A 20,205-nucleotide genomic window follows, 5' to 3' on the forward strand; every position below is an offset into this window, starting at 1 on the left:
GATGGAAGATGATTTGACTTTGGGTGGTGGGCACACAATGCAATACACAGATCATGTATCATAGAACTGTACACTTCAAACCTATTTGACTGTTTCAACCAATGTCACCCCAATACATTTAATAGAATAAAAAAAGACTATTTGTAATGGAATAAGCAGGTATAACCAGTGTTCCTCTTGTCATTAAAAAAAATTATTGGTGAAACATGCATAGAATACTTGACCTTGAATTTCATACTTTCCTGGCATATCCTCCAAGATTAAGTTGCTATTAATCAAAACTCAAGTAATCAAATGAACAAACTCCCTCCATAGGAATATCACCTAGAAGCTAGTTAAAGGGTAACTTAGGTTGTAGAACAGTTGATCCAAAGTCTCTTGGGGGACAGTGGTCAGATAAAGGACCTTCCTCGGTTCTGACACAGAAACTTGTCATCTTATAAGCCCCCATCGCACTCCAGATTCTTCTTTGGGGCCTCTGTGTGTGGAGAGCTCTCTCTGGGAGAGAGTTCTTCCCAGATTTCTATCCTGCATGAGGTGAGGCAGAACCTTTGCTTCTACCCCAGCCTCGAACATAATGTTCTCAACACCACATGCTTCCTAAGCCTGCTCTTGACGGGACTCAGACGTCAGGCCTCCTCAGTCTCCCCTGCAGCCCCACCAACTTCAGTGCCCAGTCCCGAGCCTTGGGTTCCTTACTGGCCAGGAGAGGTGGTTGTCCGGAATATAGCTATGATCTCTGTACTAGGGATACATGTCTAGCGTCTCCTGGAATGAGAGCAAATCATTCCAGGAGCACCAAAACTACAAGGTGTGTCAAACCTATCACAGTTCTACCCCTGGGACGCTAGGTTGTGCCTGACGCAGAGGATTAAGGTGCAGCTTCCGTATTAATGTCAATAACCTGCAATCCTGAGCTCAGGCGGCCTATTACAGTGCCTAGAATCAAAGGCAAAGAAATGTACTAAAGCTGCAAACAATTTTATATTATTCTTGACTGGTACTGCCAATAGGTAATAGCAAGTGTAAAGTGTACCGTCCAAAGTCCACCTGCTTTTTATGCAGCACGTTGGACAGAGAAACTCTTCTATGAAGAAGGAAGCTGGTCTGTAGCCAACATGAGATACTAAAAAGGTCACCACCAGGGAGTGTATCAATTTCCTAGGACTGCTGTAACAAAGTCCACAAACTGGGGTGGCCTAAAACCAGTAATTTATGTTCTCACTGTTCCCGGGGCTAGAAGTCTGAAATAGAAGCCTCGGCAGGATTGGTTCCTTCTGGAAGAGCTGAGGGAGCATCTGTTCATGACTCTCTCCCGGCTTTTGGTGGTTGCAGTAACCCTGGGCCCTCGCTGGCTTGCAGATGCATCACTCCCCTCTCTGCCTCCGTCGCCACGTGGCATTCTTCCTGTGTGTCTCTCCGTGGCTTCACACGACCTTCTTATAAGGACATCAGTCATTGAATTAAAGGCCCACCCTCATCTAGTCTGACCTCACTTGAAAAGTTCCTGGGGCGGGGACAGTGGGTAGAGGGGATTACAGGAACTACTATAAAGGACACATGGACAAAACCAAGGGGGAGGGTGGGGAGGGGGAGGGAGGTGGGTTCACCTGGGGTGGGGTGGAGGGATGGGGAGAAAAGGCATACAACTGTAATTGAATAACAATAAACAAAACAAAACAAAACAAAACAAACAAACAAAAAAAAACACAGGACACCCAATTAAAAGCCCAACTTGAGATTAAAAAAAAAAAAAGAAAAGTTCCTGTTCCTAAACAAGGTCATATTCGGAGGTTCTAGGGGGACATGAATATTGGAGGAACACTCTTCGGCCCAGGACAAGGCAGAAACAAATCAGCTGTGGGGTTGATGATGATGAACCAATTAGCAATGATTGGTGCCCAGCAACCATTCAGAGATCTACTTAAGTATTTCTGATGACAAAACAATCTTCCTCAAATTCTTGAATTATCTTGTTGTTGTTGTTGTTCATTTAAAAAAACCCATTATGTAATAATGACTATGCATTACTGAGGCACATCAGTGGCTAAGAGTCTGTTTATGGTAATAGTTGACTGTTGAGATATGGTCTGGGAAGCTGGTCCCCAAGACAGAGAAACAAAGTGGGGTCCCCCGACCCTGCCACCCCAAGCTTCTTCTGAAATAATGAACTGTACCCAGGAGTCTGCACAGTAAAAATCACAAGAGATCACCTCAGAAAGACTGCATGTCTAAGGAGGCAAGGGCACGCCCAGAGAAGACAGAAGGCTGAGAGAAGTGAAGCAAGAGGGAAAGGAGACGGTTGAGCCACACGATTGTAGGACTGGAGGCTGGGTAAGCCTGTCCTAGGGCTGATGAAGAAACGTGTGGCAAGTCCACCCTCACTAGAGCCAAAAGTCTTTGGTTAAATGTGTGAACGTGGATATTCTAAAATCCAGGTTTTCACTGATAAATCACATTAAAAGTTTACCCAAAATTCTCACATATTTTGGTTCTAACCTTCAAATGCCAACAGGAATATGACCACATGCAGGAGAGAAATCTTACCAAAATTCTACCATACCTTGTAGCAGAGAGTCATGAGGAAGCTTGCTGTGCAGGTTAACCCTTACAAAGTGCTATTCCTGTGAGGGGCTCACCCTGGGACAGGCGGGTCTACAATCCAAGTACTTGAAAAGAGGGAACTGTGGGATGCTGAGCCACGTGCCTCTGCCTGGGCGGGCTCCCTGGTGAGTCCAATAGGTGGGGGATTCTCACAGACTGGCTTTGGGGAGAGTGCTGGCATGGAGAGGGCACTTGAGAATCTCGGACCTCAGTCTGGAAAAGCCCAGGAGATGGCCCTTGGGCGCCAGGCCACTTGGGAGGTCAAAGTAGGGTGATGCAGTAACCAAGCAGTACCAGTAATGACAATCTCCACCTTAACGACCAGGGCTAATCCCCACTGCTCTGAGACTGTACTCCAGGCACTGCGCTAAGCCCTGTGCAATGCTGACCTCATGCAGTCCTCACAACAACTTCAACTGGAGCAACCTCCTTTTCCATCTGGAACCAGGGAGGGTAATAAAACCTAAGTTACTATAGAGATTAAATTTACCCAGAGGACTTAGAGCACTCCCCGGTGTATTCAGTCTTATTTATTGCTTCTATCTACCAGTGATCGGTCTATGAATTTTCCACCAGGTTCATCTCTTCTGATCAGGCATCATTCATAGAGGGCGTTTGGCCCCTAAGCCCCTTCCATCAGCGCGCTGGAGCTCCTTAGGCCTTCTCCAGGGAGTAGGCGCACCAAGGCAGTACAACAGCCCTTGGGTCAGGAAGGAGAAATGAAATTTAGACGGGGGACAAATAAGAGAGGGCGAAGACAATAAGGACAGGAAACTTTTCCCACTTTGCAGTTTAGCCAGGTGTCGGTCGTTCCCCGGGACCCTAACCCCGAGACACGGGGCAGCATTTGGACAAAGGAACTAGATAAGCCACGGTCTGGAAGTTTTGATTCCTCAGACTCCAAACATTTCCTTCCTGCCTGGAAAGCTTCAGAGCCCGAATCCTTGCTCTTAACAACCTATGTGATGTTTCTGAGGGTTTTATCTGGGCCACACGTGATGTGAAAATCTCTCCTCCCCGCGTGTCCCACACATCCCCAGCACCTCCTGGAAGGCCCAGCCATGGCAAACCCCTCATCTTCACATACCACATGTCCACGCATCACACACTCACTGCCACACAACACAGACTCACAAATTATACAATACCCATTCACATGTCACACACACATTTAGCCACGTGTCACATAGTCACACATTACACACCACACATACATCATACATCACACACTAGCATGTCACACATAACACATTCCCACTCTGCCCCTCACACTGTCACACACGACACATACTTTACACACAGACATATCCCAGTTGTGTACCACTCATCTCTCACACAACACACACTACACATTCACACTCACACGCTCAGGCCCAAAGTCACTCCCAGAACACATTTATTCATTTGTTCTCTCTCTCCAAGGCAATCCCAGGCCTGGAACCCAGCACATGCCAGAGCCCAGCTGTGTGACGGCTGTAGGACACTAAGCAGAGCCCTCTAAGTCGGGAAGGGTGGAGGCTGAGGGGTCCTGAGACCTCTGGCAGTCACTGTAACCAGAGGCCTGAAGCTGCTCAATGACACCTCGGCCCAGGGTGGCTGGAGGGAGTCAGGAGTACAGCTACTCTGGGCTGGTGGAGGCGCAGATAAGAGTGGGCTGGGCAGGCTGCCACCCCCCCACACACTTCCTCTGCACCTGCGCTGAGCCTCACACTTGAATTCCACTGCGGATGTCGTCCTTCAGTGTTTTGGAGGGCACGTGAAAGTCTGGTGTGCGGGGGCCAGTGGGGAGCAGTGTGCAGTGAAGGGCCTGGAGGCTCTGTTAGCCGCATCCCAGGAGGGTGTGGGGAGGAGCCTGAGTCCTCCGTGGGCACAAGAGGCAGCAGTGCCTGGAGCTGTGGCCCTGAGAACCGACCTAGGATGTAACCTCCAGGAATGAGGCATTGGGAATTCTCCCCTAAGTGATACCCCCACACATATCCGTGGTAAAGGGCTCTTAAAGCACTTCCATGAGTGTGGTTTCTGCTGGGCCTCGTGAAAGCCATGTGAGGAAGGCAGGGCCATGGTCTGGAAGGAACCATCCCTGTTTTATCAATGAGAATGCTAAAGCTCAAAGCCTAGAACCCAGGACTCCTGACTGGAGCTCAGAGATCTTTCCGTGATACCCCACGGCTAATTCCCTCAGTGTCTCTCTCTTCTCCATCAGTTACTAGGCTGTGACCTTGGACCCTTGAGGTCTTGAAGGGGTAGCTGCACCTGGCTGTTGAGTCTTTAGGCAGAGTTCTGTGTAACCTGTCACAGCCTGCAGTCACTGGACAGGGGCCCCTGCCAGAAGGCAGCACCTTAGGAAGACAGTTAGGGGAGATGAAGGGTGGCTAATTTGAGGTTAAGACCCCAGGAATAATATTGCATAGGAGGGAATGCCAGGGATCATCTACTCTCACCTTTATTTCTAGATAAAGAAATCGAGGTTCAAAATATAGCTAGTATTCCCACACAGTGTGTTCAAACATTTGTCATATGAGTACAAAAGCTATAACCAGTACCTCTGACTCAGGCCAAAGCTCTGTCCACACAGCCTTCCTCAGACGCAGAAAACTGTGAAGAGGCCCTTGTATCCTGAGGACAAGGAAAAAAGTCAAGGGACTCTGGGTAAGACATCATTGAATAAGCATAAAGCATGGGAGCCTCCTCCAAGAAAAAGTGCCCGAGACGAAGAAATGTGAGCTTGGTAGTTTCTAAAATCTACCTAGAAACCCTCTGAACCCTGGTGACCCATTCTTATTTAACACAACATGTTTTCTCAACTCCTGACTTCCGCTGTGGTTTGCTAATGTTTTCTTTTTTAAGTCTTAAGACTAGTACGCAAACAAGAGGGGCTGTCATTTCCTCATTTTCAAGCCTTGATTCTCTCACATGGGCCAGAAATATCTTTCAAGCTCCAGATTGTGGCAGGTTCCTCTTGTTATCTTTATATAAGATACCTTTAAATATCTTTCAAGTTCCAGATTGTAACAGGTTCCTGGGTGAGCAGTGAGTCTCTGTCCCTCTGTCCTGGGGCTCTTGGATGGGACCTTGCGCTGTCTGGAAGGAGCCATGGACCTCTGGCTTTGGTTACTTTACTTCCTACCAGGTAAGTGCCGTGGGGAAAGAGCTTGCGCATCTTAGGAGGTTTGAATTGGCCACAGGAAGAGGAGTATCTCGCGTCTCCAGTTCTGATGTTTCTGGACAGATTTAGTTGCAAACAAGTACCTAGGGCAAGACACAGATGGAGGCCGAAGGAGGCTTTGGAGACCCTCCCCACTCCTGCTAGTGGCCCTTTCTCCACTCCAGACACATCTCCCGTTCAGCTCACATATTAACCAATAAGGGCTGAAGGTGTCACCTCTCCCAGGCATACAGCTTAGTAATATGGGATTTTAAAGTAAGTGGCACCAAAGTTCTTTCTTCTTATCTCTACCTTCCCTTTCTTTGAATCTCTTTCATTCCTGATTTTCAACTTTCAACTCTAAACGAAGAGTCCCTAATCCATTCGGTAGCTCTAGTCCATTTCCCGAGCTCCCTATCTCAGTTCACAACCTTCTCCTGGGCACCCCCACTTCAATATCCCACCCAGATCTGAAATGCAACATGCCTAACAGCTTACTTCAAATTCCTCATTGGTCACCATCCAAACAATCTATCTAAACTATCTCTGATATCAGCCATAAAATGTTAGAATGGCTCTTTACCACCTCTTCCCATCTGTTCCCAACTACATTTTGATCCAATCAATGGCCAACCCATTGTACTTTCTAGATTTTCATTTACCAGGATGAGAAGCAATGGCAGCCTCTACTAGAAAGGGAATGGAAAAGAAAAGAACAGATGGTCACCTCTTACCTATCATTTCCACTTCCTCCAATTTGACCTGCCAATAGTCCCAGATTACATCTCCTAAAAGGTTGATTCTAACCATTGGACTGCCCTTCCCACTGCTACTGAATGATACACAAACCCCTCCCTTGTGCTCCTCTTTACTTCTGAGCTTGTCACATTCCCCCGAACTTCCCTAACCTCCACCTAAACAGAACTTCTCCTTGAACATGTGCTAGACTTCCTGCCACCAGCCCTTGCTCCTGCCATTCCTTCTGCCAGGAACATTCTTATGCTCCCCTTCACCTTCTGTGGGTCTTTCAAAGCTAATCTCAACCATCGCCTCCTTCCTATATGCTTTCAACAACCCCCTCTTCTGAACCCCAATAGCTGACCCCATTCTGCCTTGTAGTGTGGTTTGGGGTGTTGTCTACCTTATTTTTTTGATTAAATGGTAATCTTGAGGGTCAAAATGGATTTTTATTCATACTTGCTTTCTTTGTGATGGCTTGAGTATGGAAGAAAGTCAAATGTTTACCAAATTTAAGACTGAAAAATCCTAAAAGCCCAAGGGAATAGGGTTTTGATGAAGCGTCAGACTTGATGAGAGGTGGTAGGACATACATGAGCACAATGTGAGTACAATTAAATTTAGGCCTCAGAGGGAAGAAGGGTTGGGTGAGAGCAGGTCTCCAGAAGTGAAAGGTACCTAAACTGCACCACACTCATCTCTCCTAAGCAATACCATCATTCTCTCTGGACCACAAAGGTCCAGGCTCTGGTCCTGGTCCTCCTCCATTTGTGTCCATCCCCACAGGGTGAGAAGTTCACAGGCCCAAAGGGATATACCCCCTCTAAACCCACACCCAGACACCCTCTTCTAGACCTCAAGTTTTCTGTCCAAATGTCTCCAGGCCCACTTTCAATGATGATGTGAGCCTCTATCTTGGGTCTTCTATCCTAACATGACCCCTTGGTCTATTAAAGGGTGGCACAGGTAGCTGTTTGGGAAGGAGATGAATGGAGCTTCTACCTGCAAGCCAGGGAATCCATCATTCAAATAAAGGCATAGAATATACTTTAGTTAACAGTTTATTAGTTTGACTTATAACTTTAAAATATTTAGACATATGATATTTGGGCCTTTATTTGTATTCATGCCCCAGGTTCTGCCAATGTTGGGGTGGTGGTGCTGTTCCCTAGAATACAATGCATGAGGCCCAAGCTTTAGGCTACCCTGCCTGGAGCCTTAGGTGGTGTTGAGTAATAAAGCAAGGTAGTATCATGTGCTGTAGACTTTCAAACATTTTTACCGTGAACAATAATAATAGTAATAATACATACATATATACACACATACATACATACACACACTCATACATGCACGTGTACACTACATGTTTTGACCCAGCACACACACACACACACACACACACAAACCTACAATTTGTTCTCGATTCTTTCGTATGGGGATAAGTTTGGGCTCCAGCGGTTGCATAGATGTTGGTTCTATTTTCTGAGATGCGAAGAGCTTGTGAAGGAATGGGTTTTTGAAGAGATCAAGCGTTCTTTTTTTGCCATTGTAAGTTTGAAACACATATTAGATATCCAGTTGGAGTCTAAGTGGAGACTTCGGAAAGGCAAGTCTGGAGCTCAGAGATAAAGACAAGACTGGAGATACACGTTTGGGTGAAATCTGTATAGAGTTGGCATTAAAACTGGTGAGAGTAAATAAGCTAGTGTGGGGCGAGACTGAGGGAGGACGGAGAAAGGAACCGGCCCAAGTAGGAGGCCCTGGGGCGGCTCAACAATGGGAGGTGGCTAGAGAAGGAGAAGTAAGTAAGGAGATGGCAAAGCAACAGCCATTGAGAGTGTGATGTCAGGGAAGCCAGGAGAAGAAAGTATTTCTTTCCTTTTTATCTTTTTCTTTTTTTTGAATGGGTGACTTTTTAGTAGAAAAAATAAACAAAGTCACAATGATGAATCCTGGAGGGATGGGGGCCAGGGTATCCCAGGGCAGGCTCCTGCTCCAGGCCCCTCTGCTGGCCTGTGGTCGTACTTGCTGGCTGCAGCAGCCCGGGCCAGGAGAAAGTGTCTCGAAGGTTCAATTTCATCAGATGCTGCCGAGAAGGAGAGTAAAACAAAGACAAAGAAGTGACCATTAAACGTGGCAATAAGGAAAATTTGGGTGGCCTTGATTAGAGTAGATTCTGTGGAATGTTAGAGACAAAATTCTGACAGGTGTAGGTAGAAGAGGAATTGGCAGGTGTGCAAGTGGATTCAGTGATTTTGATGACTCTCTTGAGAAAGAGCACAGACAAAGGTAGCAGCCAAAGGGGAGGCAGACCGAGGCATTTTCAACACAGGCTCCGATGAGGGAAGAGAAGAAAGCAATGAGGCAGGCAGAGAAAAGAATAATCACAAAAGAGAAGTTCCAAAGGTGAACAGGATGGACCCAGGATACAGGTGAAGGCACAGGCTTCTGAGAGGAAGGGGAGCATTCCACCCGCTGGAACAAAGGGCAGACTGCAGGTCTGGACATGCATAGGTTAGTATATGAGGAGGTGGAAAGTTAGGTTGGATATTTCTCTTCCTTTGAAAACATCCATGCTCCATCTGAAAAACATGAAAGTCCCAGGCCAGCTTCCTTCTTCCAGAGATTCTGCCATGACTTGAGTTATAAACGCCTCATCACCACTCGCCCCTTAGAGAAGCATCGCTATACAGAAGCCAGAATCTATCTCCAGAGCACCGTCACCAGCTAAGACCATGTGATCCTTAACCTTATTTGCATTACGAAAAGTATATTTTTCCATGTTCCAAACATCTATTTATGTCTAATTGTATAATTAGTGACTTTTGAAATCATGTATATCCCTTCCTCCCCTATAGCTAGCATCACTGTAAATCAAGTCACCAAATTATAGATTAATGTCACTTAGTAGCATCTCTAAAATACCATTAAACATCTTGTTTCCTTTATATAGCTTCTTCCACCCCTCCCTTTCTTCCCGGAATCATTTGGATATGTGCCGTAGTTACAGCCCAGAATTACAAAACTTTAAGGACACCTGGGATGCTTATTTACACTGCAAATGCCTAGGCCCTAATGTGCACCGATGTAATCACCATGCCTAAGGGTAGGACAAGGTATCTGCATCCCGGCAAGTTCCCCCCACATGAATCTTAGCACATTGTGTGTAAGTTCTAAGCCAGGAGGTTATAACTCTCTTTCCTTTGTTAGGGAAATCTGCTTTTCTAAGCCTTGGATGCAAGCTTGAACTCTCATGAGAGCTGGGATCTGCTCAGTTTCATCTGTCCACTAGTGCTTCCTTGGGACCAGAGTTCAGTGTCCCCAGCAGCTTTTCTTGTGCTTCATCTGTCCAGCATTTGCACAATGAGGATATCTTAGTTCAAGCTGCTGTAACAAAACACCATAGAATGCATGGCTTAAACAATAGGTGTCTATTTCTCACAGTTCAGGAAACTAGATGCTCAAGACCAAAGTGCCAACAGGTGCCCTCTTCCTGACTTGCAGACAGCCACCAGCTCCCTGTGTGCTCACGTGACCTCTTCTTGTGTGCATGGAGGAAATATGGACACTGATCCTGCTATGAGGGCTGCAGCCTCCTGACCTCACCTAATCCTAATCACCTCCCAAAGGCCCCACCTCCTGACACCATTACATTGGGGGTGAGGGTTTCAACATGTGGATTTTGGAGGGATACAAATGTATAGCCTATAACAGTGGATGGTGTGAGGCCACTGGAAGTGTCTGCCTAGGTGATAACCCCTCCCTGCTCTGTCACACATCTGACCATTTTATAGCATCTTGCTCTTGGGGAAGCAGCATTCATGCCCATTGTTGGCTGAGTTGGTCCAGACACATTCCTGTGTTCACTCTCAGGTGCTGGGATTTACAAATACCTGCCGGTGGGGAGCATCTGGACACACAGGGGGATTTCCCCGCCCCCTTGATTGGGTCAGTGTCCTTTGCACGGGTTCCCTCCCACTGCCACATTCCAGTCACAAGACTGCCAGGGGATTTAAAGCACTGTTGGGTTATTCGTGTAAGGGTTTCCATATCAGATCTTACATAACCAGCTGGCCCCTCTGCTTCTCTCTACCCCGTTACAACAGCTGCACTGCCAGATAGCAACACGCTCCTGGAAATGTTCCCTTCCAGCCCCCCTCCAGCCTCTTTGCCCACACTTCACGTCCCCAAGACTTGCTGCCTCTTGACACGTCTCCATGCTCTTCCCTCTCCTTAAACGTCCTCCTCAGTTCTCTCTGTTCACCCAGAAGCCCCACGCCCCACTTCTTCCCTTGACTCTCCTCATTTTGCCAAACTCCCAGGAGTTATGCTTAATGTGTGGTCTCTGGATGAATTTCAGAAAGTTTGTGAACTTCTTTCCAGCCCATGAACATCCTGTGTTCTCTCTCATATCCCGGCCTTGGTGGCAGCTGTTTACATTGCTGGAAGCATCTCTTCTCCACCATCTAAGTCCCCCAGCACCACCCCAACACACACATGTCACCCCAGGAACCCTCTTCCCAGAAATATGCAGACACTTATTGGATCCTCTTAGTTGACAGCCATACCCAGTCATACCTTCTTCCTCACCAGCTGGTTCAACTGCATTAGTCCTGCCTTCTTCAGCCACAGCACAACTTTTGATGTCAGGGACTCATGAACCATATCTTTTGTCCCTCCCTGCTCCACACCCTCCCCAGTGCACACACAACACACACACCCGTGCACACATGCCAAGCACTCATGCACACCCTTGCTTTCCCTGTACATTCCCTTCTGCAGTGAAGACAACCATTCCCCCTCAGTTGCCCTCTACGCCCAGTCCTTCCGGTCACAACTGAGGTATCACTTCCTCCAGAAAGCCTTCCTCAAACTACACCATCTCTCTGCAACAGCCTGGATCAGGTGCCCCCGCTTGATGCTTCCAAGAAACCCTGTGCATCTCTGTGTCTTCTCACGGGACCATGGCACTGTGCTGTAGTGGATGTCCATTTGTATAACCCACTAAATGATCCCTTCTGTGAGGGGAGGGATGCCAACTACCTTACCGTCCCATGAAAGGCATTCAGTACATGCTTACTGGATGACTTAATAAACAGAACTGGGTGTGAATGGTTGTTTTGACTGAATGGATCTGAGCAAAACAAAACTGGATGGAGAGACCTGTTGAGCAAAACTGTACCAAGCATCCTAACACCACACTGAAGTCAGCTGGGGGCTATGTGCTTTTGGGGGTTACCGTGGAATATCCTCTCTTCTTGGAGTAGTTTTGACTGTATTCTTGGGGGGTTGGTGTCTGGGCCCTTATGAGTATGGGTCTGGTGATGAGGCTGCGCATTATGCTCAGGCTTGGGCTAGGGAGAAGCGTGGCTGAGACACAAGTTTGGGCACAGAGATGAACACAGAGTTGGACTGAGGATGTAAACAAGAGGGAGCATGGGAGGAAGCTGGGGATGAGGCTAGGGCTAGAGATCAGGATAGGACTGAGGCTGAGAGCTGGCCAAGGCTTGGGCTGATAAAGGGGATGGGGCTGTTTCTAGGGATGAGCATGAGGCTGGACTGGGGACTGAGCGGGAAAGAGGGCTGGAGTTGGGGTGTGGCTGAGGATGAGGCTTCCTACACATTAACTCCCTCTCCCTGCAGTATCTGGAGCTCTGAGGAGGCTCCCAGAAGTCAAGCTGGAGGGGATGCTGGGCGGATCTATTACCATTGAGTGTCCACTTCCTAAAATGTCTGTGAGGGTGTATCTGTGCCGGGAGGTGGCCAAAGCTGAAGCATGTATCACCGTGGTGTCCAGAACATTTGTCAAAGAGGAATACAAACACCGAGCCACCCTGAATCTGTTTCAAGACCGGAATCTGTTCATAGTGGAGATGACAGAGCTGACCGAGAGTGACAGCGGAGTCTATGCCTGTGGGGCAGGCATGTACACGGACCGGGACAAGACCCAGAAAGTCATCCTAGAGGTCCACAGTGGTAGGTGCCTGACCTGATGGAGACCCAGCCCACCCCGAAAACGCTTCCACTCGGGAAGGCTGGGGCAGCCGTCGAGCTATAGCAGTCCCCCAGACTCTTATGCTCTCGCCATATTAGCCAGTCAGATGATAAATGGGACTTGTGTAGTTGAAACCTCATAGAGTCGATTAAACTCATGGTCCACAGAATTTTCTATCCAAACAAGACTGTGCTCTCCTTATGTTGTATTGTATCATCCTACCCAGGACATGAGGGGGGTGGGGATTGAGACTGAGGAGGAAATCGGAAGCAAAAGGACATAATTGTCCCATTGGAAATATCAGGGGTTGATATAAAGGAAAGACAGTTGTCTCTTAAGCCTAATTTTTAGGTCAAACTTTCTGCTTTATGATCTGACCCTTTCCATGTTTCTGCCAAGTCCTGACTTCCTCCTTTTTTCCATCAACTTCCTCACACATATGCAGCTCTAATTCAACAGTCTAACACCCAGTGGCCTCTGACGGCTTTACAGGGACTGTTGGCTAGGTTAGGCTGAAAGAGCTTTTTCTTTCAGGGAAGCCCCTGGCCCCCTTATTTTCCTGCTCCTCTTGCTGGACCCTGCCTTCATCCCCTCACTGCCATCCACCCTGGCTGAGTCTGCTTCAGCTCCTACTCCCGTCCCTTCCTCAGGCCTCCTCTCCTCCCAGAGCCCACCGGTGTATTCCTCTTGCCTCCATTAGACTATGAGACATTCTGGGAAAAGGAGCTGATGCCTGAGATTCCACCATGGCTTCAGGGACTTCAGCAGGTGGCGACGCCCCCTTGGTTCCGGAATCCTGCACATGCCAGTCCTTTTGAATTCATACCCAAAGGTCAGTTTCCCAAAGCTGGGGTAGGAGATGTGGAGAAGGTGCTATGGCGTTGTGAAAATGGAAAGGGGTTGTGTTCAGTTCATAGAGTGATTAGCAGAGCAGAGCTGAGTCTCAGGTGTCTGTTTTCCTGCCTCAGGAGAAGGTTCCTCCCTGAGATCGGCTTCCCTGTCCTTCAAGCCCAGCCCACAGCCCGAGTTCCAGAATTTACATCACCACTAGATGGCACCGCAAGTAATTAAGTTTGTGCTCCATTCACAAAATCTAGCTCTTTCACAATGACCACGGAAACCAAAATTGGGCAGCCGGTTCCCAGCTGGAGTTAATTATGATTCCTGATGCCCTCAGGGCAGTGGGCCAGTTGCTGGCAGACAGTGATTTTTTAACAACTCTATTTTGAAATGAAAAAAATAATGATGATACTAACGATACTGTTACATTTCCATATCCTTTTCCTGTTTCACATGTATTTTGACATGCAATATTTTCCTCACATCCACACATCTACCCTGTAAGGTACATACACTAATTGAACATTGTGTCACTACAGAGATAGTGTAGCAGTAGCCCAGGTTGTGACTGACAGGTATGGGACAGGGAAGAAGAGATAAGCACATGGCAGAGCGGAATTGAACTACAAACAAGGTTTTCCATGATCTGAGGAAGGCAACTGTTCTGCCTGGGAAGTCAGGGAAGGCTTCCTGGAGAAAATGGGGTTTGCAGTCAATACGGATAGAATTTGCCACGTGTGCACGGCACGTTAAGAAGGCAGTTCAGGCCATGAGGAATGCCGGAACGAAGGTAGTCTGGGTGGAAGGGAAGGGTGTGCTCAGGAAAGAGATGGTGACCCCATCCTGCTGGAGACCGGAATGTATGTATGGAAGGTCACTCTTTCCTGCTGTCTCCTGCAGCAACCACATCAGCTCCAAGGACAGAGGCCCCTCCAACACGCCACTCCTCCCCGACCACCCCAGTCATTCACCTCCCTCGAGTTTCCAGATCATCTTCGGTGGCTGCTGCCAAGCCCACAACCCTCCTGCCAACCACCACAGACTCAAAGACCTCAACCCTGAAAGGGCTGCTCAGGCCCCAGACAGCCAGCTACGACCATCACACCAGGCTTTATAGGCAGAGGTAAGAGGCCTCCACCCTCCACGATGGGCTAGACACCAGGCAAAATAGTCTGGAGTAAGGAGATCCAATGAAATCTTCCTGAAATGTCCACCAACCAAGACCCTACTTGGCTTTGTCTCCAGGAGGCCCCTGTGAGGTAGACTACCTATGGGTATAGCACATCAACTCGGCAGCGCTCTTACCACGAGCACACGAGTCAGTGCCCCATGGGCGACCCTGCAGGAGCCAGACCCAAAGTTTTCAGTCACTCAGCATTCATTCCGACCTGTCTTGATGGGGAAAAACTAAGTGAGAATAAAATGTACTACTAAAGTGAAGTATTATAATTACTTTTGTGTGTTTCCTTTTACTTTTTCAATGTGGCTGTTAGGAAATTTAAAATTACTCACTCATGTTATATCTCTATTGGGCAGCACTGGTCTAAAGGCAGGATGCACTCCAGAAAAGTGCTGCAATGGACCACAAGGGGGCAGCATTAGAGCAGCTGCCAAAGAAAAGCTATAACAATTGCAATTCTTTTTGCCTAAGCAAAGATGAAACGTGTTAGTGAAGAAAGGGACCTTCAACATCATTTGGGTTCTATAAGTGAGGAAATGGAGACCGTGAGATCTAAGTGGTTTCAAATGGAACCAGGATTCCTGATTATTAGTTCAGAAAATTACAACAGCCTACTAATGAAGAATCCAAGTCCATTCAATCAACATGTTCTTACTGAGTGCCAGGCATTGTGCTATGTCCTCAAGATGTAGAACAGTGAAGACATGAAATATATAGGTCTTGTCTGACTAGTAAAAGTCTGGCTGTGACAAGCATTATAATTGCTATGCACACAAGAATTGGGACAGAGAGGAAAGAATTGATCCTGATTTACCACGATTAGGGAAGAAAAGATGACCTATGCATTGGTCCTTTGGGGAGAACATGGAGGGAAGACCTTCTAGGCAGAGGGTGCCCCATGAGAGAAACATCCTCGTTTCCACAGTTAAAAGAAATGAAGTCACTTAATATTTGCAATAATCTTGTGAGGAAACTGAGGTGCAGAAAGCTAGGAGGGGAGCTGACGTTTGTTGAGTGCTGCTTCGACCGGGTGCGTGTATCCGCTGTTCGGTGCATCCTCACACGGTTCTGTGAAGTAGGCTTAACTAGACTCATTCACAGGGAAATGAGGCTCAGAGAAGTCAGGAGACTGGTTCAAGATCACAGAGCCAGGAAAAAGCCGAGTCGAAATTTGAACCCTGGTTTCCTGGCTCCAGAAACGAGGGTCTGTTGTGAGGGGCAAAAATTTGCAGTTAACAAAGGACAAACTGAGCCATCTCCCAAAAGTCACCACTCAACAGGCTTCCTGAAACCTCCTCCCCCCACTGAACCCTCCCTCCTCTCTCCCTCTCCTTCCCTCCTCAGAGCCTTCAACCACGGCCCAGTGTCTCGAATGCACGGCCAAGGATTTCACATTCTGATCCCCACCGCCCTGGGCCTCATACTGCTGGCAGTTCTAGGGCTAGTGGTGAAAAAGGTCATCCGAAGGAAGAAAGGTGAGCGGTTGGGGCTCGGTTAGGGAGAACTCAGCGACCCAAAGAGCCCGGAGCACTCGGACCCCCGTGGATTCCCGGGAAAACTCCTGAGCTTTGGATGAGCGGCCTGGTGTCTGGGGAGCGAGGGATGGGGGTAAATGGTCGGGAAAGGGGGACGACGAGGAGAACCGTCCGGGCCCTTTGGTCTTCAGCGGAGGGCAAGACTGTGCCTGGCACCTTCTGAGCCGTTCTCCTCTTTCCCTGGGGCTTTTCGCCGAAAAGCTCTCTCCAGGCGGGTCCGCCGACTGGCCCTGAGGATGAGAGCCCTGGAGGCCTCCCAGCGGCCCCTGTCGCAGCGACCTCCGGTGTCTCAGTGGCCACGCTCCCAAAACAACGTGTACAGTGCCTGTCCTCGGCGCGATCGGGGGGCCCACGCAGCGGGTAAGCTGGAGTGGCGAGCGAGCCGGCTGGCGAGCAGGGCGGGTACGGGTGAAGGGGGGTGCGGGTGACCGCGGTGGGGGGTGGTTAGTACGAGTAGCAGAAGGTGGGTTCAGGGGGGTGGGGGCGGGTGAGTGGACGGTGGCCGGACCAATCCGTCAGTCCGGCGAGCTGGAGCGGCAGAAGCAGCGCTCAGCGCGGGGAGGAAAGCCAGGGGCCGCTGGGTCGACCCCTCCTACCCTGGGCTTAGTGCAGGGCTGGGCTGAGGCCAGACCCTCGGCGACGCCCTCATCCCGGCCTCCCGGGTTCCCGCAGGTGAGCGGGAGGCACCTGTCCCGGACCCCGGAGCGTCTGCGCCACCCGCCCCGCCGCAGGTAAGCTCTGCCCCGGCCTGGACCAGCAGCAGGGGCCGGACCCCGCGACCCTAGAGCTGGGCTAGGACCCAGGGCAGTCATTCCAGCCACGCGCAGCTCCTGGGCGCCGGCTGTCCGCGCGGTTCCCAGGCGGAGCCCGGACCCGAGTTGTATCAGCTTCCTCCTTCACCGGCGTCCGTAGGTAGACTAGACGACCCAACAACGTGGTAGACTGAGTTACCTGGCTTTTAGCCAAGCATTTTTCCCGAGTGCTTAGTAGAGGCTGATAGATGGTAGTTCCACAGTGCAGGACGGACTTTCGTGCGGGAGAGACTCGATTTCTAGGAGGCCTTAAGGAGGTAGAAGCTACACACTTTCACCTTAAGATGAGGGAGACCTTTCGATTACTCCCGAAGATGAGAGGACTTGGTTTACCCACCACTGGAGGCACTTAAGCCTGGCCCAGGGGATGACCTGCCCAATGCCAAGACATAGAGGATTCAACACCTGGGGTGAGGAGGGCTCCTCTTGAAACCGAGGAATGGACATAGGGAACTCGTGTTTCTATCGATGGTCATGGGCAGATGGGTAAAAAGCCTTTAAACTGTCCACTCATCTTTGTTTTCTTAAATTAAGAGGAAAAAAAAAGATTTTATTTCCTAAAGTAGCCCACAGTAGCTAAAACACTTTCTTTAGGAACCAAGAAAATCTAAGTGTGGCCAATGCCCCTTTCAAAATTAGGGTGTAGACTAAGCTAATGCAACAGACCCTAAACCAGAGGGCTCACGAGATGGAAGCTGTTTCCTCCCAAGTAAAGGTAGGGGAGGGGGCAGAAAGAAGTGGCCTGAGTCAGGAGGTCATCTAGGGACTGAAATACCTTCTGTCTTATTGCCCCACCATCCTCTGGAGTCTTGTCTGGTCCATGGTCAAAGCTCGATAGTCACATCCAGCCCACTGAGGGAGAAAAAGAAAGCTGCTTCTTTAAGACAGGATCCTGAGGCTTCACACATGACTTCCTCTCGCATCCCATTGGCGGAGAACTGTAGTCCCTGGCGGGGCAATCATGTGCCTTGCTGAAAGGGGCAGCCTGATGCCCAGCAACGGTGACTGCTCTTGCCCGGATCCTTCCCAGCTTCTTGAGTTTGCCGTCCCTCTCCCCTGCTAAAGAGGGTTCCCAGTAGCGTAGGTAGGTCCAGCAGTGCCCATCTACTCTACCCGCTCTACCCTTACCCATGCCCTTCGCCCCTGAACTTCCCTGTGACCCCCTGTGCCCTCACCTGGGACTATAGCTTGCTCAAGTTTTACCCTTCCTCCTTACTTGAAACCCTTATTCCCACTACTGGGGACAAAAATCTCAATGGAACAAGTTCACAACGAGGTGCATATGATTAATGACTGAATATTTTAACCTTCACAAGGAATATTTTAATTTTTTTAAGTCAAATAAATTAATCTCAGCTGGCAAACTGTAACAGACAATGGGAGATAAGTACAAAAACTAACAGGTCCTTCCAGTGAGCACTTCCTGAATGCCTACTGTGTTTGGGGGCTGGGCTTCTAGTTCTCAGCCCTTGTGTTTAAACAGGTGACCCATCACCACCGCAGCCTTCTTGGGTGGATGTTACCATAACTGCACCATGTTGGGATCATGGCTCAGCCGTGTCCCCCGAGAACTGACCCATTCTGAAGGCAGATGATGCTGAAGTTTTTGTCTGGGGAAAACAGCACTACTGTGCCCACGTGTCCTGCTGCCTGACTTTCCTTCACCACCCAGCCCCTTTCTGGAATACACTGTCACGCCACGTCACTGCCTCTCCGAGCCCTTACAGAGGTGCTCGGGGTGACTCACCCCGCTTCCGAGTAACACCCTAAGAGGATGTATATTTATCCCACAAATCACATCATCCAATCCCAGAGAGGAAACTCCTCTGGCAGCTGGGTTTCCTTCAGACTGGTGCTTAGCCATGTGACTTTAGTCTGAGCCCCATTGAAGGCATTTCCTGCCCACATTCAAAGTAAGTGTTTTCCAGTTATCTCAGGTGAGATGCCACCCTGAAAATCCCCAAGGCGGACACACCCGATGGAGCTCAGCCACCTCTGTGTCTCTGCCCTCTGGAAGTCAGCAGCCGTAAACATGCCTGCCGCTGCCCGCTGAGGGAATCCATCTGGAGGAATACTAAAATCTCCCTACCTAGATCCAGTGACGCCTCTTTGGTTGTTCCCAGGTGTCCGAAGCTCCCTGGCCCCATGTGCCGTCTCTGAAGACCAGCTGTGAATATATGAGCATCTACTACCAGCCTGCTGCCAAGGTGGAGGACACCGATTCAGATGACTACATCAATGTCTCCTGCCTGACTCACCCCTCCAGCTGTCCTCCTGGGCCCAAACCTTGATGCCAATGAGTCTTGTCTGTCTGCTGGTTTCCAACACCAGCTCCATCTGTTTTCGGAGCCCTCATTACCTCCCACATCCCACCTTGAGTCTCCCTCCTTGTCTGGTCGCCCTAAGCATAGCTCAGTCCCCACAGCTCTTCTTGCACATCTTTGCAAGACCCCCATGGCTTTCAGGTGGGCTCTGGCTAGGCAGGGCGTTTGTTCTGATGTCACCTGATTCCCCTTCAAGTCATGTAACAGGCTATGGGATTTGCAGACTATCTTTGATCACAAGGTTTTTGCTGCTTTGGCTCTAGGGCATGTGGCATTAGGCTGGAGCATAGGCATAGCTGTTGCTTCTGGAACCTTTCCCAGGCCTGGGCCTCATACCAATGGAAGGCCCCTGGACTGCACCATGAGGGTATGCCTCGGCCCTTGAGCTCGGAAGGGACCTGGTATGAAAGAAACACCCCTGGCAACATCGTTGCCCCAATCTTAAGGATGGCAGTTGCTAGTGAGCTTTACTCATCTTTTGTCCTATGATAAGGGCGATTTCTTTTGATGTGATGAAGGATTCTAAATTTTTAGAACCATATATCTCTCCCTATATCTGTAAATCCTCTTTAAGCCTCCCTTCCTTGATGCTCATAAGGAGCCTGACTCTAGCATTGCCCCTCTTTTAGAAATAATTTTTATCTCCTCTTTATCCTTCCATTCCCCAGCACTGCTATTTGTGCTCATATCTTAACCATCTTATCAATGACCATTACATTCAGAAATGCACCTTATCTCTTTGGGGAAAGTGGCCTGGGATCCCTAGAGGTCCAGATGCTCTGAAATAGCACTATATCATGGAGGAAGAGGCATCCCATCTCCTCCACCTACTCTTGCACTTAAACTTTCTGAGCAAGGGCATAGGCAGACATTGTATCTTTAGACTGAAGTCAACTACAAAACTCAGCCAGAGCCTGAGACTAGAGAATGCCCAGTCTTGCAGTTAGGAAGACGGTCTCTCCCAGACACAACACTTAGCCTCACTGAGCCATAAAAATAAAGGAAAGGCTGCCAGACTTGAGTTCCCTG

General features: G+C 49.0%; 1 protein-coding gene across 1 annotated transcript; it reads left to right on the plus strand.

Moving 5' to 3' along the window:
- Positions 1 to 5,490: 5,490 nt before the first annotated feature.
- FCMR (Fc mu receptor) lies at positions 5,491 to 20,192 on the plus strand. The gene is made up of 8 exons (XM_053916080.2): positions 5,491 to 5,734; positions 12,134 to 12,466; positions 13,186 to 13,317; positions 14,226 to 14,448; positions 15,850 to 15,980; positions 16,242 to 16,400; positions 16,713 to 16,771; positions 18,976 to 20,192. Exons 1-8 carry the CDS (start codon positions 5,698 to 5,700, stop codon positions 19,141 to 19,143), a joined length of 1,242 nt encoding a protein of 413 aa, XP_053772055.1. The 5' UTR covers positions 5,491 to 5,697; the 3' UTR covers positions 19,144 to 20,192.
- The last annotated feature ends 13 nt before the right edge of the window (positions 20,193 to 20,205 follow it).

This window comes from Desmodus rotundus, chromosome 12 (genome assembly GCF_022682495.2).
Source record: "Desmodus rotundus isolate HL8 chromosome 12, HLdesRot8A.1, whole genome shotgun sequence".
In the NCBI taxonomy this organism is placed as follows: domain Eukaryota; kingdom Metazoa; phylum Chordata; class Mammalia; order Chiroptera; family Phyllostomidae; genus Desmodus; species Desmodus rotundus.